At 59.0% G+C, this 13,016-nt stretch overlaps 2 protein-coding genes across 4 annotated transcripts in view; both read right to left on the bottom strand.

Moving 5' to 3' along the window:
* The window catches only part of FLT4 (fms related receptor tyrosine kinase 4), a 55,330-nt gene extending 53,248 nt beyond the window's left edge, over positions 1-2,082 (bottom strand). For all 3 annotated transcript variants that reach the window (XM_065690408.1, XM_065690409.1, XM_065690410.1), the window contains exon 1: positions 1,867-2,082. In XM_065690408.1, coding sequence (XP_065546480.1) covers positions 1,867-1,924 — 58 coding nt within the window. In that variant the 5' untranslated portion in view covers positions 1,925-2,082. The remainder of the gene's footprint in view (positions 1-1,866) is intronic.
* Positions 2,083-5,287: 3,205 nt separating this feature from the next.
* LOC136020007 (nuclear factor 7, brain-like) lies at positions 5,288-12,005 on the bottom strand. The gene is made up of 6 exons (XM_065690719.1): positions 11,311-12,005; positions 10,608-10,703; positions 8,694-8,927; positions 8,282-8,301; positions 7,704-7,819; positions 5,288-7,604 (listed from the first exon to the last, which is right to left on the bottom strand). Exons 1-6 carry the CDS (start codon positions 11,581-11,583, stop codon positions 7,060-7,062), a joined length of 1,284 nt encoding a protein of 427 aa, XP_065546791.1. The 5' UTR covers positions 11,584-12,005; the 3' UTR covers positions 5,288-7,059.
* Positions 12,006-13,016: the final 1,011 nt, after the last annotated feature.

The following is a 13,016-nucleotide window of genomic DNA, read 5'->3' as shown; positions in this document are numbered from 1 at the left end:
GGTGGTCAGCGCTGCTCTGCAAGGAGCACACGCTCCCCGTTCCACTCCATCCTTGAAGCACTGTGGAGCTGGGATGTAGGGAGAGACTGTGGGCTCCTGCACATAGCATCCCCTCCTAGCCCATTTAGCCAGGTACCAGGGTGGAGGAACAAGCAGGGTGAAGGGCCAGGACAGAGTTATCTTGATGCCAAGATGAATATTTCACCCTTCCCAGGTGGAACAGTCTCACACCCCCATCCCTGCTTCCAAGGCAAGCAAATATTTTCACCAGTTGACATTACAGCTAACGAGGAATTTGTGCGTCCTTTATGCACTGACAAATTGGTCTCAGGTAGAACAGAAGAGGAAGCAAATCCCCAGGGTACGATCCCCTGGTTCAGCTCCACATCTCCCGTCGTCGCTGCGCTAATCAGGCAATGCCGGAGAGCTTCAAAGCTCTGTGCCGAGGAGGCCCCACACATCACGCAGCCGCGCCGGCCAGAGCCTCCCCAGCACCCAGCCCCGCACCTCCGGGAGATGAAAGAACCTGCGAGCAGCTACGCGATGCCTTACAAATTGCTCACAAGAGAGCTTTGAGCAGCAGCAGCTCCTGCCACGATGCCACCAGCAGCAGGTCCCTTCCTCCCCTGCCTCACATTGCTCCCCCAAGCTCCAGCAGCCCGGTGGGTCTTTCAGCCTGGTGGCACCAGAGCCATCGGCAGCATTTTGGGCAGAGCAGGTTGATGGTGCAGTGGCCGGTGATGGTGTCCATGCCGCATCTCTGTGGCTGGACCTGCAGCCCTCCTGTGAGCTCACTTCAATGATGGCAGCAAATGCCACCAGTGACAGTGAATCACGGAGCTGAGGCTACGGAGAATTCTATTTATGCTCCCCATATTCACCTCCCCACATCACAAGCTTCCAGCATCACCGACTTTCTGTCCATCTTGCTCTGATACGGGCGGCAAATGCTCTACCTGTGTGAGCAGGAGCTTCCCCGAGGGGAAGCTGGTGGGGCTGGTGCCCAACCTCTGCTGCCCTGGCAGCACCCACCCAGCTCTGCTCTGCCCCACGGTCCCTGCTCTCCGGACAGGCACTGCAGCCCCATCCCTGCCGCGGTCCCACATCCACACAAGCTGTGGCCAGGGGACTTGACTCACTGCCCAACGGCCTTTTACCCCAGAAACGCTATGGGAAGTAAAAGCGTTTTCACCAGGATCTGCTTTGGGTGACTTCCCAGGTGGACCGGAGTGGCCACTGACCACTGGCAGAGGCAGGCTGGACGGCATCGCATGGACCAGCCTCCTCCCAGCGCGCTGCCCGGCGCTCACAGATTAATGACCCCGCGCATGAAACCCAAATACGCAGCGCGTGGAGCCGGCCTCCAGCCTCCAGCCTCCCCTCCCGGCCCGGCCCGGCGCGGAGAAACCGCTCCTGCGGGAGCCCCATGCGGCTTCCCCCTGCTCGCAGCGAGCGGCACGGGCACGGCGAGTGCTCCCCACCGGTCACCCCGCGACCCGCAGGGACGGCAGCGGCGTCCTCCCGTCCCGTCCCTGCCCGTCCTCTCTCTGCGGGGACGCGGTCACAGGCGTCGGGGACACCCGGGCGGGCATCGCCGCGAGTCTCCGCCGGGGCAGGGGGACCCCGGGGCGGGCGGCGCCGGTCCCCGTCGGGGCTGGGAGACGCCGGGACGCGTAGCGCTGGGTCCCGGCACATCCCCGTGCGGGATGTGGGAGCCGCCGCAGGCAGCGCAGGGTCCCCTCCCTTCCAGCGCGCCCGCAGGTGCGGGGCGGTGCGGGGCGGGCGGCGGAGCGGGCAGCCCGCAGCCCCGGCGCAGTGCGGTGCGGTCCGGTCGGTCCGGTCCGAGCAGAGCCCCGCGGCGCTCACCTGCCTCCGAGACAATGCCGAGCCAGAGCCAGAGGGGCAGCGTGCAAACTCTCTTCATCTCCGGGGCCGCGGGCAGGTCCGTGCGGGGCGATGCGGAGCGGTGCGGAGCGCCCCGCGCCCGAGCTCTGCTCCCGCCGCGCCCCAGCTGCGGCGACGCGCGGCGGCGGGCGGGGAGCACCGGGGCCGTTTCCTTTTCCTCCGCCCGCCCGGGCCGCCCGCCGCCCTCCACCGAGCCCGCGGGGCGCCGGGCGGGCGGCGGGGCGGGACGGGGCGGGGCGGGGCGGGAGGGCGGGGGCCCGGGGGGGGACGCACCTGCGGCACCGGGCATCGGCACCGGTGGTGTCTGCAGCCCCGCACATCGGGGTGCGAGCGGCCCTGCACCGCTGAGCATGGGTGAGCATGGGTGAGCATCCGTCCATGCATCCATCCCCGGGACTGGGGGTATGGGTGAGCATCCATCCGTCCCCTGCAGCTGGGTGCATGGGTGAGCATCCGTCCATCCCCTGGACTGGGTGCATGGGTGAGCATCCATCCATCCTTCCCCTGGACTGGGTGCATGGGTGAGCATCCATCCATCCCCTGCAGCTGGGTTCATGGGTGAGCATCCATCCATCCATCCCCGGAACTGGGTGTATGGGTGAGCATCCATCCATCCCCTGCAGCTGGGTTCATGGGTGAGCATCCATCCATCCATCCCCGGGACTGGGTGTATGGGTGAGCATCCATCCGTCCCCTGCAGCTGGGTGCATGGGTGAGCATCCATCCATCCCCTGGACTGGGTGCATGGGTGAGCATCCATCCTTCCCCTGGACTGGGTGCATGGGTGAGCATCCATCCATCCTTCCCCTGGACTGGGTGCATGGGTGAGCATCCATCCACCCCCTGTGGCTGGGTGCATGGGTGAGCATCATTCCCCTACAGCTGTGTACAAGCGTGTCCTGAACCTGTGTGCATGGCTGTGTATCTCCTTTGCCCCATGTACACATGAGCCCCCCAATACCTGTATGTATATTCATGACACCATATGCTTGCATGCCTGTATGCACCCCTGCACATCCCACTCATACCTCTGTGTGTCTTTCTTGTGTACATCTGTGTGCACACCCCAACCTTTCATCCCAGAGGGAATGCACACAAGCACCCTCTCACGCTACTGTGCACACCCTGCATGTGAACACACACATCTCATCTACTTGCACGCACACCTTCCTGCCTGCATGCACCCCAAAGCCCCCAGCTAGTGCCTATATCCACACACATCCTCCTGCACCCCTAGGTGCACACTAAGATGCCCTGTGTGCACAGACTTGCACCCCTACTCCTTTGGGGTGCACTACGGGCCACACTCACGCTGTCTATCCAAGGGCACTGCCAGCAGCATGGGGCAGCTGTATTGCCCCCCAGCATCATTACATGGGGCACAAACCCCCTGCTCTGGCAGGTCTGAACCAAACCCCATGCACAGCTCCACGGGTGACAGTGGCTCCATCTTGGTGTGAGCTCACTGGGAATGTGCTGTGATGGCAGAGCTTTGGGAATGCGGTGGCACAGTGGGCACAGCCCTGGCCAGCTGCCTGTGCACCCAACGGGTGCTGAGTGCATGGGTTAACACAGCCCCACGCTGCACCCTGGGGGGCTGTTAATTATACACGCTCGCAGGCGGAGAAGAGCGAGCCTGAAAAGGCTGAAAAATGGCTTTGAAAAGGCACGAAAACTTCCCGTGCGCTCTGCTCTCCTTGCCAAAGCCAAGGAAGAAATCACCCCATCGCTCTCCCAGAGCTCTCGGAAGGGCTCCAAGCCACAGAGTTTGTTTTACCTGACTCCCCCCAGCCCTGTTACTGAGCTTTTAACCCTGAGAGCCCCGACTGCATCGCTCTTCAGCACGCTCCTCTTGGACCACCTCCCTCCTTGATCCCAAAGGAGGAGGAAAGGAGCAGACAGCAACGGTGTCCCCCCGATCCCAGGTGAGTGCCCAAACCCCTGCAAGTTTCTGGAGAGGTTTTTAAACTCGCTATGATGACACGGAAAAACTGGGGGCTGCACAGAGGGACCGCACAAAGGGGCAGCACTGCCCATCACTGCAGGGTGATGAGCTGAGATTTTGGAATCAGACCCCTTCCCAGTGCTGGGGGCTGTGATCAGAGATGGAGCCATGGAGCTTCCTGTCACTGCAGCATACCCATGCTGAGGACCACTGCGAGCATCAGGGGGCATCGTCCACCTGAGAGGTGAGCAGCGAGGTGGTGAGGTGTGGGCAGTGATGGAGGGATGGATCACATCACATCATCACATCACATCACATCACATCACATCACATCACATCACATCACATCACATCACATCACATCACACTGCTGAGATGCTGGGCAAAGCAGTCAAATGACTGCCTGGAAAAGCCGAGAGTGAGGACAGTGGAGGCTCTGCCCTGGGTTTGGAGGGAGGGGGATCCTCTGGCAGCCCCCAAATCAAGCGATTTTGGCATCCTGCATCCACCGCAGCGCAAACGTGGCACCTTGCAGGCGGTGGTGGCCAGGACCAGCCCGTCCGTGCTGCCATCTAACGGCAGGACAGCGGGGAGGGCTCGCCCCGTGACGACGGGGAATTTTCCATCACAAACACAGGGTGACTGTGGGACCGGTGGGACCTTTCCATTGTTGCCGCCCTGGGAAACAAAAGGATCCTATTTTAAAATCTTGAGCCCCTTCCAGCACGTGGGGAGGACCCGAGGAAGCAGAGGCTTCCCCAAAGCACAGGACCAGGACACACAGAGCAGGGAGCTGGACGCTGCCCAGCCCCAGGGACAGCAATGGGAAAAGCAGGCGGGGGTGGCTCTGAGGACACCCGGGACAAGAGGACAGGTAACCTGCCAGCAGAAGACAGCCTGGTCCTGGGGGAAGTTGGCCAGCTTGGGATGTGCAGAGTCCGGATGCTGGAGCAGAGAGGAGGGATTCGCCTCCGTGGTGCCCACTGCCCCATCCCCATCCCCTCTTGCCTGAACCCAGAGCCAGGCTCAGCCGGTCACTGCATCCACACCACGGCTACAGTTTCTGCTCCACGGTGCTGTGGTTTATCAGTGAAATGCACTCTTCAGACAGCATTTAACAGCAGGCAGCGTTTCCTCACCAGGCTAAATCGCACGTACGGCACCTCAGAGCAGTGTTCTCCCTGCACACAGGAGCTGCTGTATGTGCTGCGCAGCAGAGGGGCTCTGCCTGCCCCAGACACCTGCCTGCAGGGCCAGGCAAGGATGTTATCCCCTGAAATGCTGCTCTGCCCCGGCGCAGCACGCCCCAGCCACCACACACAGCGCGGCAGGAGGAGGAGGAAGAAGGACGTACTTCTTCGAGAGCCTGCTCAGGCCAGGGATGTGGGACAAGCAGGTTTCGCTGCTCTCCAGCTCTGCTTTGGCAAGGGGAAGGTGTAGGAGGTGGCAGCGATGGCACTGGCACACGCTGCAGTGAGCAGCTCGCAGCCCGTGCCACCACACCGGCCCACGCGGCACACAGCAGCGGGAGCCGGGTGTGCTCATTGCCTGCCCGTGCCTGCGGATCTGCTCCTGCTCCCACTGCAGATCCTGCCTGATGCAGCCCAGATTCCCTTGCCTGAGGTTTCGGGTCGGTCGGGACGGGTTTCAGCTCCCTGCTGAGATCAAACCGGCATCACCTTCCCACAGAGGCTCCCAGCCCTTGCTGGGATGGCAGCCGCACTCACAGCAGCATTTCCAAGCCAACAGCTCTTTCTTCTCCACTCTTATTTCAGCTGAGGCTGGGGCAGCAAGATGATGGTGCAGGAGCTGGGAGAGGAGGTGGAGTGCAGCCCAGAAGCTCAGCACAGGAGCAGAAACCCCTGACATCCCTCCCACATCCAACCCCCAAGCAGGGCTGCACAGAGCAGCAGCTTCCCAATAATTGGGTCCTCTCTGCACCCACCTCCAACCCATGCTGCACAGCCCTGAGCACAGGAGGGCACATCTGCCTGCATCTTGCTTGGGTCATCCTCCCCTCTGGCTGAGCACAGTGTCTTGCCCCAGGACAGGCACTAGGCAACCCCAGAACAACTAGGCAATCCCAGCCCTAGCAGACTGCAGTAGTGCTGCACAGGATGGGGGAATGCTCCTTGTGGTACAACGGGAAGATAGAGCCCCTGTCCCATCCCCACCAGGGACCAGTGAAGGACTTGCTTTGACAAGTGCCCTTCCCACAGTGCAGAAAGTGGAGCCTCTGCAGAGGAGGCATTTGCAGGCTCCAACCAGCGCCAGCGGTTGCACAGGACTGGGGTAGCTCCTGCCTCTGCTTTGACCCTGCAATGGACTTGAGTGAGATAAACATGATGATTCAAGCACTCCATCCTCACTCCCACCAGCACAGTTCAGGCCCAGCACCTCACGTCAACTCCACAGACTCATAAGCAAGGTGCAGACATTGCCAGCACGCCCCAGGCACTAAATGCAGCAGCCAAATCCATTCAAGTTGTGCTGTTGGTGGATGAAGCCAGGGCTGGAGGAGGGGCCAAGGGGCTGCTCTGCACCCCCAGGCTATACAGCCCAGTGCAGTAGATCCCCCCCAGCATGCAAGTCCCGAGACACAGGGTTTTTTTTAATGAGCTTTAACAGTGACCGAGTGGAGGGGAGTTAAAAGGGAGAGGAATGGAAGGGAAAGGAGGAGAGGGGAGTGAAGGGGAGAGAGGAGAGGGAAGTGGAGGTGAGGCAGCATCACAGTCCCAGGCAGCAGTGGGTCTCCACACCGTGCACCGAGCTCCCTCTGCCGCCAGCCTGCAGCCCTTCCCCACGAAGCCCTTTGAGCAGAGGAAGCCAGTGGCTGGGATCCAAGAGTTCAGTGTCCAAAGGCACTCGACAGTGTTCCAGGACCACTGCCCTCCTCCACAGGGTTTACACGCGGGAGGCATGGAGCAACAGGAGGTGCAAACAACCTGTGGCTGTGGTTACTGTGCAATGCTCAGGCACGGGAGGCTGTCCTTCAAGGGGTGCCAGTGCAGCACCCACAGCCCATGGCACAAAGAAGAGACGGCAGACAGGAGCTGGGAAAAAACTCATCCCTCTCCTTCCTCCAAAACTGAAACCAAAACAGCCCCTCCAACACCCACATGTGTGCAGACTGGCCTCGGGTCTTGGGGAGCTTCCAGCCAGCAGGAACAAGGAGCCAGGCTGGGGTACCCAAAGCTCCTCCCTGCTCCTCACAGGGCCAGGTGGCAGAGGCGCATGGGCTCCATGTTGTCCTTCCCATCGCTGAAGCAGGTGCTGAAGAAGGGGCAGTATCTGTCTGCAGAGACCTGGTGGAAGGTGAAGAGGTGGGACATGTCCCCAGCGTCGAAGAAGGTGACGGTGCCCTCCCGGCAGTCCAGGAAGACCCCCACTTTGCGGGGGGGTTGGCGGGGAGTCAGGCGCACCCAGGGGGTGGTGGTGGCCCAGTACTCAGTCCTGTTCCGCAGGCGCAGTGTCCAGTAGCCATTCTCCGGGCACAGCTTGACCTTTGCTGCCCGGTCCACAGCCTCGGCGGCCACCCCCAGGTCCCACTTGGTTTTGCTGCCCACCCAGACCTCCCAGTAGTGCCGGCCACTGTCAAAGGTCTGGGAGCTCAGGACGTTGACACATTGGCGGAAGCGCCGGGGGTTGATGGGCACAGGCAGGGCTTTACTCCTCTCTGTCACTGCTGTCAGGTCCCTGGAGAAGACCAGGTTGGGGTGGGCTGACTCAGGGTCGAAGGTGAGTGGGGCAGGAGCTGTGGAGACAGCCAGCATGGCATTTTACCGGCTGCATATTCCCTCTATAGAGCATCCCCACCATCCAGCTCATCCATCCCTCACACCGATCCACTCACCAGGACAGATGGAGCGCAGCATCTGTCTCCAGAAGATGTACTGCAAGGGACCGCTGTGGCTGTCCTTGTAGTGCTCCAGGTCAAAAGCAGGCTGGGTCTCAACACGCACTGAAGGCCTGGGGCAGAGAGAGCAGCAGTCAAACCTCTGCCCAGAAAAGGAGGGAACAGGGACATGCTCCCCTATGGCAGTTCTATCTCTCAGCTACTCACAGACTCAGACAAACCTGAACCTCAGGGTAAGCTCTGCAGCCCCATGAGCTGTAAGAAGGTAAGAAAGGGCAGGGAGAAGCTGAAGCACCCAAAGCCTGTGGCACAGCCTTGCTCCTGCTTGCAGCATGCGTTGCTCTTGCACCCATTCCAAACCAGCACAGTCAGCCATCCTGACACACAAGCTCCCCAAGAAGAACATCCAACACATGCTGGGGATCAGCCCCCAGCTTGCACAGCACCAGCAGCTCACTGAGCAGTCTGTGATGCTTTAAACGCTTGAGATAAGATCTGTGTCCCATGTGGTCCCAGCCAGAGACAGAGATAAAGTTGTGAAAAGGGAATCAGCTTCTTTCACACCAGACATGTACCTGATATCCAGGCTCTCCACCTGCCGGGAGAAGCAGAGAGAATTAGCAGTCACTGTCTGTAATTCATGCAACTGCACAAATAAGCTCCTTGTCCTGCCTTGGGCTGTCACACGCACAGAGGGAGGAAACCAACCTATTAGGACCCTCATCCTGGGCACTGGGGCCAAGGCAATTTCACATGGGTGACAGAGAAGGAGTAAGGTTCCTGAGACCCAACACATCCGAGAGAACACTATATCCCTTGTGGCTGAAACCTTTGGACTCCAAGGGATTGGGCAAATAATCTGGAGGGATGCCAGTGAGATCGACTTCCAGGTACAGCCTATTCCTGTCATTTAGGACTCTCCCAATCCCACAGTCAGGTGTTGGGGCATCCCTCATCCTCCTGCCAGTGTCAGCCAAGGACACTCACCTCCAGCAATGACACTTCTTCCATCTTGCTCAGGGTGTGCTCTATGCGTGCAATGTCCCTCTGCAGCACTGATATCCCCTCCTCCAGCCCGTGCATGTCCCTGTGCAGCCGGGCCAGCAACTGCGCTTCCTTCTGGGCCAGCTCTGCCAGCACAGCTCTCTCCTCTTCCTCCAGGATCTGATGAAGGCAGGCAAACTCTGCCCGGATGTTGAAGTTCAGCTCCCCAGACACCTTCTGAGAAGGAAAAGGCAGATGAGTCTGACAGCTAAAACACACAAGCAGGTACACAGGATAGCTCAGGTGTTACTCTCCTTATAGAATCCCGGAATTACAGTCTCAGACATACCCACAACTTTCTGGATGGAGAACAGCACACAAGGCTGCAGAGCCAAAGGGAAGAAACAAACCAAGCCAAAACCAACCAACCAAAACCAAACTCAAAAACTCCACCAATGGCTTGGTCATCTTAACTAGAAATCCTTGCACACAGCCACAGTGGGCACCCACAGTCCTCTCCCACAACACCAGGACTGTGTGTAAGACTGGAGCTCTTTGCTTTCCTGGAGCTGCAGACTCAACTGTCAGGTTGGTTAGGATTTATTTCACACCACACCAGACCCCAGGCAGAGCTGGCTGACACTGGTAACTTGTTCTTTTTCTCTGCTGCCTCCATCTCCCAAGGCTGCTGTTTGTATGGAGGTAGGGGAGCTGCACAGACTAGTCTTATCAGTGTTATCAGTCTTATCTGTAGATACGGCTGATAAATCCCATTCAGCTCTTTCAGAGGTCACTTTTTACCAGTTGTTTGGTCAGCCAGCCAGCCTTGTGCTTGCTCTGCCTTCCTGTCTGTTTACAAGAGACAGCCAATGACTTTCTGTTTTCCAGATCTTCAAGCTTTTAAGCTCTAAGTGCAACCTTAGCCCTCATTATTTTCTCAAGGAGTGCTTCCTGAAATGCACATCCCTTTCTACCAGCAGGAAACCCATCTTCCCCAAACCATATCTGAAGCTCCACCAGCCCACACAACACCCCAGCCTCCCTTTGCTCCAGCAGGTGCTTGTGCTGACACACTAGAATCGCAGAGGACGTGCATAGCCTCCCTGTTCAGGTCACCAATTTGCTCCTGTACTCTTGAAACATCTCCTAGTCAGCTCTTCCACTGCAACTGGCCACATGTGCTTGTTTGCCAATACTTTACTAACGTCAAAGGTCTGTTCCAAATCTGGCAGTGGGATTAAAGTAATGAAACAGTGCAGGCAGAGGGATCAGTGACTCCAGTTAGAGGACAGTCTCCCATCAGTTTTATCTCACCTCTGAGATACTTCAATTTTTCTTAAACTCTCCTTCCTTGGCTTTTAATACTTCAATGTCACTCGAGAAGGAAGTGCAGACAGCCTGTAGATGTCCTTGCTTCATTGATCAGTGACAAGTAGGTGCTACTCAAGCCCACAGAGAGCACTCAGACTCCTCATATCATCTCAGAGCTTCGCAGTGAATCCAAACACAGTCCTTTTAACAAGGCCACTGCTCTTTGCAGTGCCAGCATCGCCACTGACCCAGTTCCTTTGGCTTTGCTGCCACCCCTTCAGACACACAAGAGGATTTTAGAGCTTCCAAGAATTAACCCTCTCCAAAGTGGCAGTGCTGTGAGGCCAGAAGAGACTGCTCAGCTGACAGCTTCCACCACTCACCCTGTCCAGGCTCTGCTTAATGCTGCTCCCCAAAGCCTCCACTGAACATTCAGTAGCAATGGGCTTTGGCCTACATGCAGGGGAGCTTGTTCAGATCCCTACAGAAGTTATCCATCTAGATTTTTACAGGAAACTGAGCAAAACCCCACCTGAAGTGATACACAGATCCTCTATGAACATTAACCCAGGGGCTGTACAAAAAGCAGCTACCACAGCGCATTACCATCAGGCCACAGATATCTTCCTGCGTCACACGCTTCCTCTGCAAGAAGTTTTCCATCTCCTTCTGACGAGCTTGCAAAGCATTTTCCAGGTGCTTCTGCAGGAACAAGTGAAAGAAGGTGAGGAGACTATTCACTACTCTGCTGTGATTCAGGAGCAATCCTAAGTCCTGAGGCCAGCATTAGAGGGAGGCTGCAATTATGAAGACAGTAAGGAGAAGAAAGCACCTGATGCACAGGCTTGAGAACTATGTACGTGTGAATACAACGAAACAAGATTTATTTTTAATAAATAACATTACTTATTATCACTCCAGCCTGGGAAATCTGTTTGCTGAAAGTTTAACCTCTGTGTTCTGTGAACTGACCTGTGCAGGGACTGACCCCTCAAGCAGAGCACGCAGCCCTCACCCCCAGCTACGCGGTCCCTATGTGAGAAACGAGGCTGCGAGGGAAGTCAGGCACAGCAGTGAGGGAACAAATGCAAGAGAAGAAGCATCCAGAGGACAGAAAGCTGGAAGGAAACAAGGAGAGGGAAGGAATCAGGAAGAGACACAGATGTCACTGCACTCAGTGCAGGCAAGGCATGCATGGGGCACCCTTGCTAGGGAACTGCCTGCAGGAGGAAGGAGGAACAGGCTTATGGTGGCCACATAGGGCTCATGTACCTGCCCCTTCTCCCCTAGCTGGGCATATGCCACTCACCCGCATCCTGTGCTGGTGCTCCACAGAGCCGCAGCGCCGCACCTTCTCCACTAGCCCCGACAGCAGGTAGTGGGTGCGGAAAGTGCGGCTGGGGAACTCGCGGCGGCACTGGGGGCAGGAGGGGACGCGGGTGCCTCTCGCCCAGTAGCACTGGATGCAGGCCTTGCAGAAGTGGTGCATGCAGTCCAGCATGACGGGCTCGCTGAAGAGCTCGCAGCAGATGGCACATGTCAGCTCCTCCCGCAGGCTCCGGTCCTGGCTCCTGCCGGCCATCCCTGCTGGCACACAGGTCCCGCCGTCAGTTTGCACCACCCCCAAATCCCCTTCCCTCGCCGCTAGGGAGGACTTCGCCTCTCCTCATTGCTGGCTGCTCTAGGACACGGTTTGGTCACCAGGCCTGCCCAGCTGCTGCCCCGGGTGTATCCAGCCCAAGCGGTAGGAATTCGGGAGAATTCCCCTTTCCCGAACAACTCTGTTTCCTGTTACTTCAGCAAAGCCACCCCCAGGGGCGCACAGCGCCGGCCCGTGCGTCCCGACAAGGCCCCAGGGAAGGCGTCACCCGGCCCTGGTCCTGCTTCAGGGCCCGGTGGTGCCTGGTCTGCAGCCGCCCGGCTGCGAGGGGGCCCAGTGCCGGCCCTGGGCTGCACAGAGTCCGCGGAACCACCGGGACCAGGTCTTGAAGTGCGGCGCCCGGGCCTTGACGTGCGAGACCTGGCCTGAATCACGACTCCCCGCTCCTATGGTCAGCCCCAGTCCCCCACCGTGCTCACGAACCTCAGTGGTGTGGTGTGGTGCGGTGCGGAGCGGAGCGGAGCGGAGCCGAGCCGAGCCGAGCCGAGCCGAGCCGAGCCGAGCCGAGCCGAGCCGAGCCGAGCCGAGCCGAGCCGCCCGCAGCCTCCGCAAGGGCAACCTCAGCCTCGCCCCGCTCATGGAGTGACGCCCTCTCTGACCAATCGCCGTGCGGACTCGCGGCCCGCCCCTACGCTCATTGGATGGGAGCTGCGGGCGTGGGGGGGCCTTCTGCATGTGATGCGGTCACATGTACGCGCGGGCCGGGGCAATGGTGCTAGGGCCTCGCACGCCGCCAGCGGGAGGGTGGGAGGTGCGCTGCAGTGCACGGCACTGTTCTGTCTGCATCTGCTGCACGGCACTGCACTGCTCTCCCTGCACTGCTCTCCCTGCACTGCTCTCCCTGCACTGCTCTCCCTGCATTGCTCTGACTGCACTGCTCTGACTGCACTGCTCTCCCTGCACTGCTCTCCCTGCACTGCTCTCCCTGCACTGCTCTCACTGCATTGCTCTCCCTGCACTGCTCTCCCTGCACTACTCTCACTGCATTGCTCTGACTGCACTGCTCTGACTGCACTGCTCTGACTGCACTGCTCTCACTGCATTGCTCTCCCTGCACTGCTCTCCCTGCACTGCTCTCCCTGCACTGCTCTGACTGCATTGCTCTGACTGCACTGCTCTGACTGCACTGCTCTGACTGCACTGCTCTCCCTGCACTGCTCTCACTGCATTGCTCTGACTGCACTGCTCTCCCTGCACTGCTCTCCCTGCATTGCTCTCCCTGCACTGCTCTCCCTGCACTGCTCTCCCTGCACTGCTCTCCCTGCACTGCTCTCACTGCACTGCTCTCACTGCATTGCTCTCACTGCATTGCTCTCACTGCACTGCTCTGACTGCACTGCTCTCCCTGCACTGCT

Source organism: Lathamus discolor, chromosome 10 (genome assembly GCF_037157495.1).
Source record: "Lathamus discolor isolate bLatDis1 chromosome 10, bLatDis1.hap1, whole genome shotgun sequence".
Taxonomy (NCBI): Eukaryota; Metazoa; Chordata; class Aves; order Psittaciformes; family Psittacidae; genus Lathamus; species Lathamus discolor.
The sequence above is the reverse complement of the archived record's forward strand: the minus strand, read 5'-3'. Positions and strand labels throughout refer to the sequence as shown.

Excerpts from the sequence above, each read along its gene's own strand:
- LOC136020007 (XM_065690719.1), bottom strand. The coding sequence starts at position 11,583 with ATGGCCGGCAGGAGCCAGGACCGGAGCCTGCGGGAGGAGCTGACATGT. Across the intron at positions 8,302-8,693 it reads AAGAAGTGTCATTGCTGGAG|GTGGAGAGCCTGGATATCAG; the intron begins GTGAGTGTCCTT and ends TTCTCCCGGCAG. Across the intron at positions 7,605-7,703 it reads GCTGCGCTCCATCTGTCCTG|CTCCTGCCCCACTCACCTTC; the intron begins GTGAGTGGATCG and ends CTGTCTCCACAG.